General features: G+C 43.1%; 1 protein-coding gene across 1 annotated transcript in view; it reads left to right on the top strand.

The window, feature by feature from the left end:
* LOC120914298 (class I histocompatibility antigen, F10 alpha chain-like) overlaps window positions 1-12,958 on the top strand; it is a 63,151-nt gene that overhangs the window by 32,612 nt on the left and 17,581 nt on the right. The window contains exon 7 of the mRNA XM_040324931.1: window positions 2,325-2,361. Within this exon, the coding sequence (XP_040180865.1) occupies window positions 2,325-2,359 (35 nt within the window). The 3' untranslated portion in view covers window positions 2,360-2,361. The remainder of the gene's footprint in view (window positions 1-2,324; window positions 2,362-12,958) is intronic.

The raw sequence follows: 12,958 nt of genomic DNA, 5'->3' as shown, positions 1-12,958 counted from the left end.
CTGCACCAAATATGAACAAAAATGTGAATAACTGTCGCTTAGTGCAAATAAGTAAATAAATACAAGTGAATAAAATACAAAAATTCATGTAATAGTCCAATGAACTGAACACTGTATTATTGCGTGAAGCCAATAAGTGTTGTATAAACCGAAAAGTCCAGGAAAAAACACCAGTGGAAATATTGTGAAAATATTATAATAGACTCGAGTTGAAACACCCATGTGAAAACAGTCTCTTCCAAATGCTGTAATTGCTTCACAGATAGAAGTTGTTTGATAGGATCCACCACCGAGAGAAGTGCCTGCTTACCGGATCTCAGTGACCCCCTATTACAGAGGATCAAAGACCGCTTTAAAAAAAGATGCAGCTCACTCTATTACAGTCAAATCCAAATGATGATGGGTCAAATCAAATCACCCACAGACTCGATGGACTCCAATGGCAGAGATCATACCAAAAAAACAACAAAAATAGCTCCCATAGTGTAAAACCGTATAGGATTTATTAAAGAAAAGATGAAAAACACACTTACATCAGATCAAGAAATGAACAGCCTTAAACCTGCGGTGCCCGCCGGTCGCCTGCAGGTAAACCCATTCCTGTTGGTAGGTAAAATGGGAAGTGAAGTTTCGCTTTACACCGTTTCGCAATAATCTGCGTCTTCCAGGGGCACGGGCGGTGTATCACGTCACACCCTTTATACACACTAAAATTGCCAAACCCCGCCCTCAAACGCGGCGCGCACAACATAGGTGTTGCTGAAAACTCACTACATGAAAAAGGTGTGATTGTAAAGAGTGGGAGATTTTTCTTTGGGAAGATAAAACTTCTAAAAGTCCAGTAAAGAGACACTTTTTTCTTTTACAGAAAAATACCCCCCCCCCCCCAAAATTAAATGTTTTTAGTAAGTTTTGTGTTGGGCTGCATTCATAATCATCTTGGCCCCATGCGGCCCATGGACCACAGGTTTTACACCCCTGCTTTGGAAGTTTAAAATGGTTCTCAGCTTACTTCACACATAAATAAAAACACATATGCATATGTGTGCACCTGCCATCTTTAATTGATTGGACCCTGGGCAAGTTCCATGCAGTTCGCTTTCTACCTGCTTTGAGACATACAATAAATAGCAGCTAGACTCGAAATCTGTTTACTGAATCAGATCAGGCAGCGATTGCGATTGGTTTCCAGAGGTTACAGTGTATCATTACCACTTACTGACTGGTTGCTAGAGGTTACAGCACACTTTACGGCCCACTGATTAGTTGCTAGAGGTTACAGCACATCATCCCTCACTGCCTGCACACATGACCTGAGAAGGCGAGGGGACCCATTAATAGACAGAAAACTCCTATGGATCCTAGGACTCCTGGGATCAGTGGCAGTGCTGAGGGGGGGGGGGGGGGGGGTGACCATATTCCAGCATGCCCCTTTATCTCGCCAGTGGGCAGCATTCCGTATAGGTGATGGTGGATATGACCTTAGGGGGGCATGATATACATATGAATACTGCCTCTATTTACATATAAATGCTGCCTGCCACAGCTATTTACATATGAATGCAGCCGCTATTTACATATCAATGCTGGTATTTACATGTAAACACAGAGTCTGCAGATGAGTCATCTGTACACAATAGGGCAGAGCTGGGCAGCATTAGTAACAGAACTTCAAACTGAGATATCAGGACACAGCACTGGACTAAAACCGCAGGGGATGAGAGAGTTTAAACTGGGATAGTTGGCAAGTATGGGGCAGCTGCTTTGGGCCCCACAATAATGCCCCTTTTGCCCTGCCTTAAAGATGGCCCTGCACCTGCCCACACACAAATATGTACAGTAAACTTACTCACAACTATTGACAACAAAACCATATCTTTTGTTGGCCTTACATCTTTACTATTTCGTTCAATCGATCAGATGAGAATGTATAAAAATCACTTGTGCGACCACTCAGTGGTGCCTTCATGGACTTCACTAATTTGGAATTACTTTTTGTTTGAGTACCATGTCAATGTCTACATTTTTGTAGAATGAACATTCTACAGTACTTCTGAGTGCCAATTTAACTTTAACAAGTGCATGCGCATAAGACAAGTTATGCTATTTCTTGGCTGGGAGTGAATTCCGCTATTGGAAATTGTTATGATATAAGCATTTATGATCAACTATTTCCCTTTATTCCATACCTGGTGTAATAGATGTCAGTCACTTTTCTGCTGTCCTCTTAATGTTCTCTGATTGGTAATTGCTGTGTGAAAATGGGCATTCATATCTATATGAGTTGGAACTAACCATAATCATCTAACACTTTCTCTCTGCAGACAATGAAGAGAATTCTAACTCATCCAACAGCTGAATGTGAGTCCCTGAATCTCATTACCCGGCTGTCCGCTTTGTATTCCTATTACAACCTTATGTCTCCTGTCTATAAATATACCGTATTTATTGGCGTATAACACGCACAGGTGTATAACATGCACCTTCAATTTAAGAGGGAAGTTTCAGGAATAAAACGAAAAATAAACCACTTTGAAGCAAAACAATGGTCAGTGTCCATCTGCAGCCTCAATGCAGCCTGATTAGTGCCCATTTGCAGCCTGATCTGTGTCCATCTGCAGTCTCAATGCAGCCTGATCTGTGTCCATATGCAGCCTCAATGCAGCCTGATCTATGCAGCCTCAATGCAGCCTATGTGCCCATCTGCAGCTCGTCTCTCATCAATGCAGCCTGATGCCCATTTGCAGCCTCACCATCTCTAGTGCAGTGAGGAAATCACTGAGCCGTCATCTCCTGTTCACTCGGCTCTCAGTCGCGTCGGCAGTCACATACATAGTCCCGCCTCCGCCATCGACATTGGACCAGCTCCTGTGATTGACAGAACACTGGTCCTATGCCGGTGGCGGAGGCAGGACTGTGTGTGTCGTCAGAGCCGAATAAACAGGAGATGAAGGCTCGGTAAATTCTGGTGGCGCTCATTCCCCAAGGTACACTATCGGCGTATATCCTGCACCCATGATTTTTCACCTTATTTTAGGGGGGAAAAGTGCGTGTTATACGCCGATAAATATAGTAAATATCTTTGTATTGTGTGTTGTGTATACTGGTGTTCAAACTTGGCTTTGTGGTTACAGGCTTTTTATTTTGGTTATGTTCCAGCACTAATGCTTGCAATACACAGAGTGAGATTTGGCCAATTCATCTGGAATTTGCTCAGTGGGTGGCCCTGTTGGATGGCTTATGCCAGGCATCCCTCAACTGAACAGTTGAACAGCTCCTGCATTCAATCAGATGCAGACACTGTTCAGATATTAGGAAACAAAAAAAGCTTAGGGGGGATAAGGGAAACCCCTATATGGGACTTTAATGGCCATGGAGTTGTCAGTGAGGAAACATAAATCCACTTGTGTATAAAAAGATTTATAACTTTATTATACACATTTAAAAACAGTTGATTGATACAGTACCACTGATATGGGGAGCAAGGCACCACATCCCAATGAATATAACTACATGGAAGAAAAGGGAATGGGAACTTTTAGGTGCCAGACCAAGATACACTACAACATATTTTAAAATATGGAAAAATTATGAATCGCACTAATTAATATTAATATGATTAGTAAATGAAACAAAAACAATTGGACTTATCAAATACTAATAAATACAAAAATTGCAAAAGAATGTGTTACATTTTTGAATTACAAAATAGTGCAGCAAAATCGTGAAATATCCACAATAATATGATGTGTTTGAAAACGCCACCAAATTTCAATGCTGTCCATCGTCCATCACCAAAACCGCTGGTGAGTATCCACCACCAGCTGAAGAGAACCCTTACCAGCTCCGGTGGACCCCTTGTTATAGGGGGTTCGAGATGGACCTGTGGCTTAACACCCAGCCGGGGCCTTTTCCACGTCTCAACGATACTTCACACTTCCGGTGTCACCCATTAGATAGAGATGGAAAGTGGCACCATAAAATTATCAAGAAGCTCTGCATAGTGTGAAATCCTTTTGGGGGTTTTAATAAGTAAAATCCATAGTACTCACAACATGTAAAGTATAATGCTTAAAATCTGGTGCGTCGGCCATACATAACCAAAACTAACCTGTCCGTTCGCACACGGGGTGGTGGTGACCTCAGCACGTCGGGTTATTTTTGGCTGTGTACAGCTGACACACCAGGTATTGAATTTACTCTATTCCTCAATCTTGAAGAGGGAAACGGGGGCTTTAGTAACCAAAACTGCAATGTTTGGACCTGAAAAACGTAACATTAATAAGTCACCGGGACCAGATGGTCTTCCCCCGAGGGTCCTTCAGGAACTCAGTCAAGTAATTGCCAGACCATTGTTCCTAATTCTTACGAACAGTCTACTGAAACGGTACCAGCAGACTGGAGAAAGGCCAATGTAGCACCAATATTTAAAAAAGAACCAAGATTTATCCCTGGGAACTACAGACCAGTTAGCCTAACATCAATAGTTTGCAAGCTATTGGAGGGGATGATAAGGGACTATATACAAGATTTTAGTAATGAAACCGGTATCATTAGCAGTAATCAGCATAGATTCATAAGTTCTTGCCAAACCAATCTATTAATCTTCTATGAGGAGGTGAGCTGCCATCTAGATAAAGGAAGGCCTGTAGACGTGATGTTACTGGATTTTGCAAAAGCATTTGATACAGTTCCCCATAAATGTTTACTGTTCAAATTAAGGTCCATTGGCATGGACCATAGGGTGAGTACATGGATTGAAAACTGGCTACAGGGGCGAGTTCAGAGGGTAGTGATAAATGGGGAGTACTCGGAATGCTCCAGTGTGGAAAGTGGGGTCCCCCAGGGTTCTGTCCTGGGCCAATCCTATTTAACTTATTCATAAGCGATCTGGAGGATGGGATAATCAGCTTAATCTCCGTATTTGCAGACGATACTAAGCTAAGCAGGGCAAGCACTGAACTTATTCTCTCTGGAGAAAGAAAAAGTATCTTGCGCCAATTATAATAAAAAGTAATTAAAAGCTGCTCCCCAAAATACTATGTGGAGATACCAATAGTGCAATAATGGAAGTGAAAGTGTGGGGGCGCTAGAGAGCTAATGACAAACAGAAAAAAAGCTAATAGATAGACCCTATCCACATGTGGTGATAATGATTAATCAAATAAGAATAATAAACATCAGATGGTGCAAAAAATTGAATCAAAAGTAAACTGTTACTGATGACACAGAATAACAACATAAGTCCATATGCAATAGAGTGCATCAATAGAATAATGAATTCCTTTGTGACCAGTCCATAAACAATGGTAAATGAAAATCCAGTAGTAATCTTGGAGTGACACCTTCACCACCACTAAATGACACCCGAAATGCTCAATGAATAGATGGCCGCTTACCACAAGATGTAGACCCCTTTACTTAAAAAAAGGTCAGTTGCGCTTTGTGCAAGGTAACACTTGCTACATAGAGAGAGATGTAATCCTGGATATAGTCAGACTCCCAGGGATGGCTCAGATCAGGATATGTGAACAATACGAATAGTATCAAATAGTGTAATCCCGTTTGTTGAATGATGAATGCATAAATAAATAGCCAAATGGCTGCTTACATTTGAAAATGCCTTAGCTTGGCATTGAGGCTGGAAGGCATGGTAAGTATCCGTGTAAATCTCAGCCGTCCGACGGAGACTGGCGTGCGTTCCACCTATGACAGCGTTGGAGAAGAGATGCTTGAGAGGGGATATGATTTCAATGTACAAATACCGTACTGGTGACCCCACAATAGGGATAAAACTTTTTTGCAAAGGGAATTTAAAAAGATACGCGGCTATTTACTAAATTTAGAAGAAAAGCAAATTATCCTTAAACTTCGTTGGGGGTTCTTTACTGTAAGAGCGGTAAGGATGTGGAATTCTCTTCCACAAGCAGTGGTTTCAGCAGGGAGCATAGATCATTAAAAAAACTATTAGATAAACACCTGAACGACCACAACATACAGGGATATGAAATAGATGATGGTGACTGCGCTGTGTGAGGAAGGGTAAAGAGCAGATGCACAAGGAAGTGAGTAGCAAAAACCCACCACTGAGTATTCGCTAGAGCCAGTGAGGGTGGGAGGACTGTGAGTCGGTAATGGTGAGCATAAATTAAATATTAATCATACACTATAATTAAATTAAATGATGAACATCACAAACATGAGAAGCATGTAAAACCAAACAGCTTAGTTAATGTGAATAGTGCCAAAAAGTTCAAATATAACACAATCCAAATGAGGTCCCAGAAGTCCCAGAAGAGGGAAGATGTGGGACCGTAATAAGTAAAGAAGTCAAATAACAGCTTAGTTGATGTAAATGGTGCCAAATAGTTCAAATATAACACAATCCAAATGGAGTCCCAGAAGAGGGAAGATGTGGGACCACAATGAGGTAAAAACGTCAAATAACACAAATGAAATCTTAAAGTGGAAAAACAAAAAACTGCGCTCCCACCACAGAGTCTATAGGCAGCAGCTGACGTTGGAAAAACAAAACAATATATGGTAAAAAAGCCGCGCCAATCTAAATAAATTTAAAAGTCAATGTCAGTCAGTGAATGAAAATTGGTGAAATCCCCATAAAAGCAATAAGATCAGATGGAGCCTTTGGTGTTGCTTGATAAGTGACACTAGGATTGCTAGGATTAGTCAAACCTCGAACCACCAGGTGACATGCATGCATTTAGTGCAAATCCTCCACCGTAAGAATAAGCAGCTTACCAAACGGCAAGCCTTTATTACAATTGGCTATAGCCCAGCCACGGCCTTTCAATCCTCTGGATTCCTCAGATGGAACACTTGTGTTAGGCAGCAAGATCCAAGGCTCAACAATAGGATGGAAAAAAGATGGCGGGGTCTGTTCCCATGGATCGCCGTTTACATTGAGTGGCTACTATATTAAGGTGTCTCACTGCTGCTAGCCCTACCCCCATTGAAAACGTCCATTAGTGACGAAACGCGTCTGGGAGGCTGCATCAGTGACGTCACCACGCCAAGGAGGAGGGCTCCTCAAGCCGGCCGGCTTTACTTCTTATTGTCATACGCTGTTTTAACTCGTACTTATGTAAGTACTTTACCTTTTAAATAAATAATTTATCCTGCGGTATTACGCTATTGTGCCCCTTCTTTATCTTCCGGTATATATGCTCGGACCGCTTGATTGCTGCTATCTTCTGAGGGGGTAAATGAGAGTGAACCGCAACTTTTTTCCATCCTATTGTTGAGCCTTGGATCTTGCTGCCTAACACAAGTGTTCCATCTGAGGAATCCAGAGGATTGAAAGGCCGTGGCTGGGCTATAGCCAATTGTAATAAAGGCTTGCCGTTTGGTAAGCTGCTTATTCTTACAGTGGAGGATTTGCACTAAATGCATGCATGTCACCTGGTGGTTCGAGGTTTGACTAATCCTAGCAATCCTAGTGTCACTTATCAAGCAACACCAAAGGCTCCATCTGATCTTATTGCTTTTATGGGGATTTCACCAATTTTCATTCACTGACTGACATTGACTTTTAAATTTATTTAGATTGGCGCGGCTTTTTTACCATATATTGAAATCTTAAAGTGCACTGTGAACAATAATAGAGGCCCAAGGGGGTATCCCGTGGTTGAAGAGCAGACTTCGGTGCGCACACCTCTAGTGGTATAAAAGGCTCACCTCCAGGCCATAGCACGGACAGCCTAAAACCAATTAAACACTGTATGTTCACAGGCTCAGCAGGGTAGAGGTGACATCGAAATCTCCAAATCAAATGGTCATGTTGAAAGTGAAAGACAAGGGCAGATATGGCATAATACTGTGACTGCAGGTATGGAAGATAATATATCACATGCACGTGCACTCACATGGAGGCCTCTAGCAGCGGGCCTATCTCCTACGAACGGCGAGTTTGTGCGATCCGTCTTGATAGGTGCACTTCCTCTATCTTTCATTACCACCTAGGCATCCACTGGGTGTTGGGTGCTCGGAGGGGTATATAAACAAAAGACAAAAGGAAGGCAATGGTGCAGCTCCGCATAAAAAGGTTTAATAAAAGAAAAGTTAAAAACTCACATTTCCAATGGTGAGATGTTTCCAAACAAAACAAGCGCTGTGCTCGTGTTCCTCCTGTTAGGATGTGTGGGGTCTGGTACTTCCTGTCCCTACGGGTGGCGTCATGACACATGACTTCATCAGGGGATGAGTAATGGGTGTACCAGTGGGTCTTAAATAGGCCATTGAAATGTCTGCTACTAAGGGCATCCGTCGGCCATTTTGTTGGAGCCCAATGTAATGTATGTAACCGCCGCCACATATTCTCAAACATCTACAGATAAGCAGAAGTATGGCTGGCAGACGGGAGATACAGACAGAATGTAGCAGCTTCTTAATCAAAAAAGGCTTAAAAACAGTGTTGACGTACATTAAAACAAGGGAGATATAATGGACAAGTGGAGATACATAAAAAGGGGCGGGGGGAAGAGGGGGGCGTGTGAGTCATAGGCTGGATGGCTAAGCCGAGACAACGATAACAAGGTGTATGGAGAGATGTATTACTGATAAGCACACAGTCAGCTGAGTGTGTGCAGCTGTAGAGCAGCGAGTGGAATTAAATTGGCAGATAATCAATGTTAGAGAGAAACTACCTGTAATGAATCAGACACGGGTGAAGGGGTATATATAAAAAATATATTAAAAAATTATATAAAAATATACATATAAAAATACATATATATAGGATGTGTCAAAGAAGTACCTACTTGGGGCCATATAATATGAAGCCCCTATTGATATAGAGGTACCAGAACACACACATTCAACCTGGGAGTGACATATCCAGATCAAACAAACATGGTAACTAATAACAGCAACATGTGTCTGTGTATAAAGAAACTAACATAGTAAGAAATAGGTGCATGATGGGCCATGTCTGTGTCGTTATCAGAATGGGGAAGAGGGAGGGGCTAGAAATCATTCAGGAAGCAGTTCAAATCAAATTCTATATTAAGACCTCTAGGGGCAAAAGTGTCCATGTTGTAAATGTATTTAGATTCTTTTTTTTTTTTTTTTTTTTTTTTTTTATACACTTCAGACTCCAACCGCATAGAGTATGCGTTTGTACGCTCATGTTCTGTTTGTCAGCCCTTAGCGTCTCTAATTTGGTTTCGCATCATTAGTGTGATTCTTTTTCTTAAATTTTTTTTCTCTTTCTAATGTGTGTATATATATATATATATATATATATATATATATATATATATATATTTTTTTTGATATGTTGCTCATTCATTATTTGATTTATGAGTAATATAAAATGTTTCAATTTTTTTCTCATTATCATTGTCCCTCCCTCCCCCTCTCCCCCCCTACCCTCCCCCTATCTCACCTCAAATAATCTCGGATGCCTCCTGAAGGTTTTTTTTTTGTTTTTTCTCTATTTTTAAGTTTTCTCTAGATCTCCTCCCTAAGTTTTTCAGCGTAACTCCAAGATCTCTTAAAAGCCCTCCAGTTATCCCACTTCTTGTCTTGAGCTATATTATTGCCTTCCACTCCTTCTCTCAATTCCTCCATTCTATAAGTTTCTTCCACTGAGAAAACCCAGATTGAGGGGCATTCTATCTCCTGCCATTTTCTCGGTATTATCCTTTTGGCTGCATTGAGTAAATGTGGGACTAGGGTTTTCCGATATTTTTTAATTCCTTCCTCTCCACCATGAAACAGTACCACCCAGGGGTCCAGCTTTACTTTCCCTTTTGTGATCCCTTCAATACATCCCAGGACATTTTTCCAGAATTCCTCAACTTTAGGGCACTTCCACCACAGGTGGGCCATGGTTCCCGGGAGCCCACATCCCCTCCAACAGTCTCCCGTTTGTCCGTCTTTAAATTTGGATAGTTTATCCGGGGTCATGTACCACCCAGTCATACATTTATAGCTCATCTCAGCTGTGCGGCTGTCTACCGCCGAGGAGTGTGCCAGTGTCAACATTTTCTCTATTGTGACCCTATCCCGTTTTGATCCAAGTTCCCTCTCCCATTTTTTAATGAATGGAGGAACAGTCCGCTCACCCACCTTTAACAAGATCTTATATAGTTTTGAGATAGTTCCCTTGGCCTTCTCCGATATACATAATTTTTCCAGTTCGGACAACTGCTCTCCTGACCTCAATGGATGCGGCAATTTTTGGATAAAGTGGGCTAGCTGACGGTATCTCCATTCGTTAATATCAATGTAATTTTTTTCCCCCTTTAATTCTTGTAGTGTTACTATGTGCCCGTCTTTAATTACATCTCTTAATTGCATCGTGTCCTTTTTTTATCCAATTTCCTCCAATCTGTTTTTTACCCGGTGCGAAATAATCATTATTTTTTAGTGCTAATAATGGTGAGTTAAATTCCTTTTCTATTTTTTTTATACGTTGTGTCCCAGATTTTTAGTGCGTTTTTTGTTATCTCATGTGTGTTCTTATCAAGTGCCCTATATTGGGGTGGGTTCCATATGATCTTATCCAACCTTACCTTCGACATTTCATTTTCAATATTAACCCACCTTTTTTCATTACTGGCCCTGGCCCACTCCACCACCCTCGACAATACCACAGCATCGTAATATGTTTTGATATCCGGTACAGCTAGTCCCCCCTTATTTTTAGATTGTCTTAGAATCTGGAAAGATATTCTATGTTTCCCTGTTCGTCTTTCAGGACAGGTACTGTAGAGAGACACAGGCTCCTCCCCTCACAGGAAACACCGCCTTCCAATTAAGAATTTAAGCCTCATCCTCCCTCAGCTCCTCAGTTTATGGTGTTTCCTCCGGAGGGGAGACACCGCTTGGGGCCAAGGGCCAGACAGCTGGGGAAGCTGAGGCCAGTATTCCTGAGAGGGGGGACCTGTTCTCCCTGGGCTCAGGGCTATTTTTTAAGTGCATGGCGTCCTGGTTGTTTGGGGAAGTCACTTACCCAGGACATCGCCGTGTAGCGTCCCGCGGACATTCCTGGGGTGGATTCAGCCGCGGAGGCCTATTTACTGATCGCACAGGGGTGGCGCTGCAGGCAGGGTGCACGCTCCCTGTGAGAATTCACAGTCGGCCAGGAAGCTGGGCCGGACCGGAGGACGAGTGACGTCAGTTCCGGGGGGGGCGGGCACTTCCGCCGGATACGCGTCATTGGTCCCGGACGCTGCAGTGTAAAAAGGCCTGACGCTGGGCTGGTGCGGCCTCTCTTCTCAGCCGTAGGGTCGGCGTTTTTGCAGGCAGTCGCGACCACATTCCTCAGCGAGATGTCGGAAGCAGAGGCTTCCCGTGCACCTCCGGATGACGACAGCACCAGCCACTCTAAGGTAAGGAGAACCCTGGGGTGGTGTTCCCTTATCATGTTGTACAGCTTCACTGGTGTTTTTTTTTTTGTTTTCTTCTCCTGGTGGTCGGGGAGTTTGTTAGTGTAGTGTGTCTGGAACCCTGGTGGTGGTTGGTCCTAGAACACTCCTGGTGGTTACCTGTGTTATGCGCTGGTCTCTCTTTTAATCTAGCCTCCACTTTCTTCTGTGTTTTTCAGAAATCCACAGAAAAAATAGCCCACAGCAGGAAGAAATGCCCTTCCTGCAGATCTTCACTTAGTGAGAGTTGGAACAAAGCACTTTGCAGGAGATGTATTGAGGGGCTGGTTAAAGAAAGGGAGGCAGAGCAGGCATCTGAATTAGCAGCTTCTATGAAAGAGCTTTCTGGCACCTTTCAATCGTTTAAAGATATTTTTGCTAATTTTCAATTGCCCCAAAGCAGCCCTTCTGTAGCGCAACAGGTAATTCCACCGAATCCTGAGGTTCTTCCCTCTGGGAGTAGAGAGAAACCTGCGGATATCAGAGAGGATGCTGAGGAGGAGCAAGACAGTGCCGCTTCTAGCTCCCAAGAGGAGTCAGATAGTGAGAAGACAGAGGCAGGGCCTTCAAAAGTCTCTCGCTACAAGCTTTCCCTTGAAGAGGTGGAAGAGTTATTGGAAACTATCCACGCTACTTTAGGGATAGTTGAGGAGAAAAAGACACTGTCACTCCATGACCAGATGTACAGTGGTTTGGGAGAACAAAAGAAAAGGGTTTTTCCAGTCCATGAAGTACTGGTCAATGCCATCAAAAAAGAGTGGCAGGACCCAGAGAGGAAACCTTTCTTCTCAAACTCTTTGAAGAGGAGGTTTCCTTTTTCTGAAGAGGAGGCTTCAGTATGGAACAAATCCCCCAAACTAGATGCTGCCTTTTCGCAGGTATCCCGACATACGGACTTGGTGTTTGAGGACATGGGGGTCCTTTCAGACCCCATGGACAGGCGGATGGATTCACTATTAAAAAAGTCCTGGGATGCTTCCCAGGGGAACCTTAAGCCAGCTATGGCAGCTACAGTGGTGGCCCGTAATCTAGAGCATTGGCTCTTACAGATTAAGGCACATATTGAGGCCGGAACGCCTAAAGAGACTATACTTTCCTCTTTTCCAACTTTACTGAGTGGCGTGCGGTATTTAGCGGACGCCTCAGCAGAGTCAATCCGCATGTCTGCCAGGTCTGCAGCTCTATCTAATTCTGCAAGAAGAGCTCTCTGGCTCAAGACATGGCAGGGTGATAGCGCCTCAAAGGTTAAATTGTGCGGGATCCCCCTTACAGGAGACTTATTATTTGGGCCAGGCTTGGAGGCTGTCTTAGATCGTACAGCCGACAAGAAGAAGGCTTTCCCCTTAAAGAAAAAATTTGGGGGACAGGCAAAGAAAAAATTCTGGACCCAAAAGAAGGTGGAAGTCCCCAAACCTGAGGGAAAGAAAAAGTTTTGGGGACCAAAAGGGAAAGGCCGTGCCGGGGCGCTTTTTCGTGCTCCTGAACAGCCCCAAAAACCTCAATGACGGAGTCAAGGTGGGAGGAAGGTTGGGGGCCTTTCTCCCACAATGGGAGACGATCACCAGCAA

Source organism: Rana temporaria, chromosome 9 (assembly GCF_905171775.1).
Source record: "Rana temporaria chromosome 9, aRanTem1.1, whole genome shotgun sequence".
Taxonomy (NCBI): Eukaryota; Metazoa; Chordata; class Amphibia; order Anura; family Ranidae; genus Rana; species Rana temporaria.
This window is presented reverse-complemented; position numbering and strand designations above follow the sequence as displayed.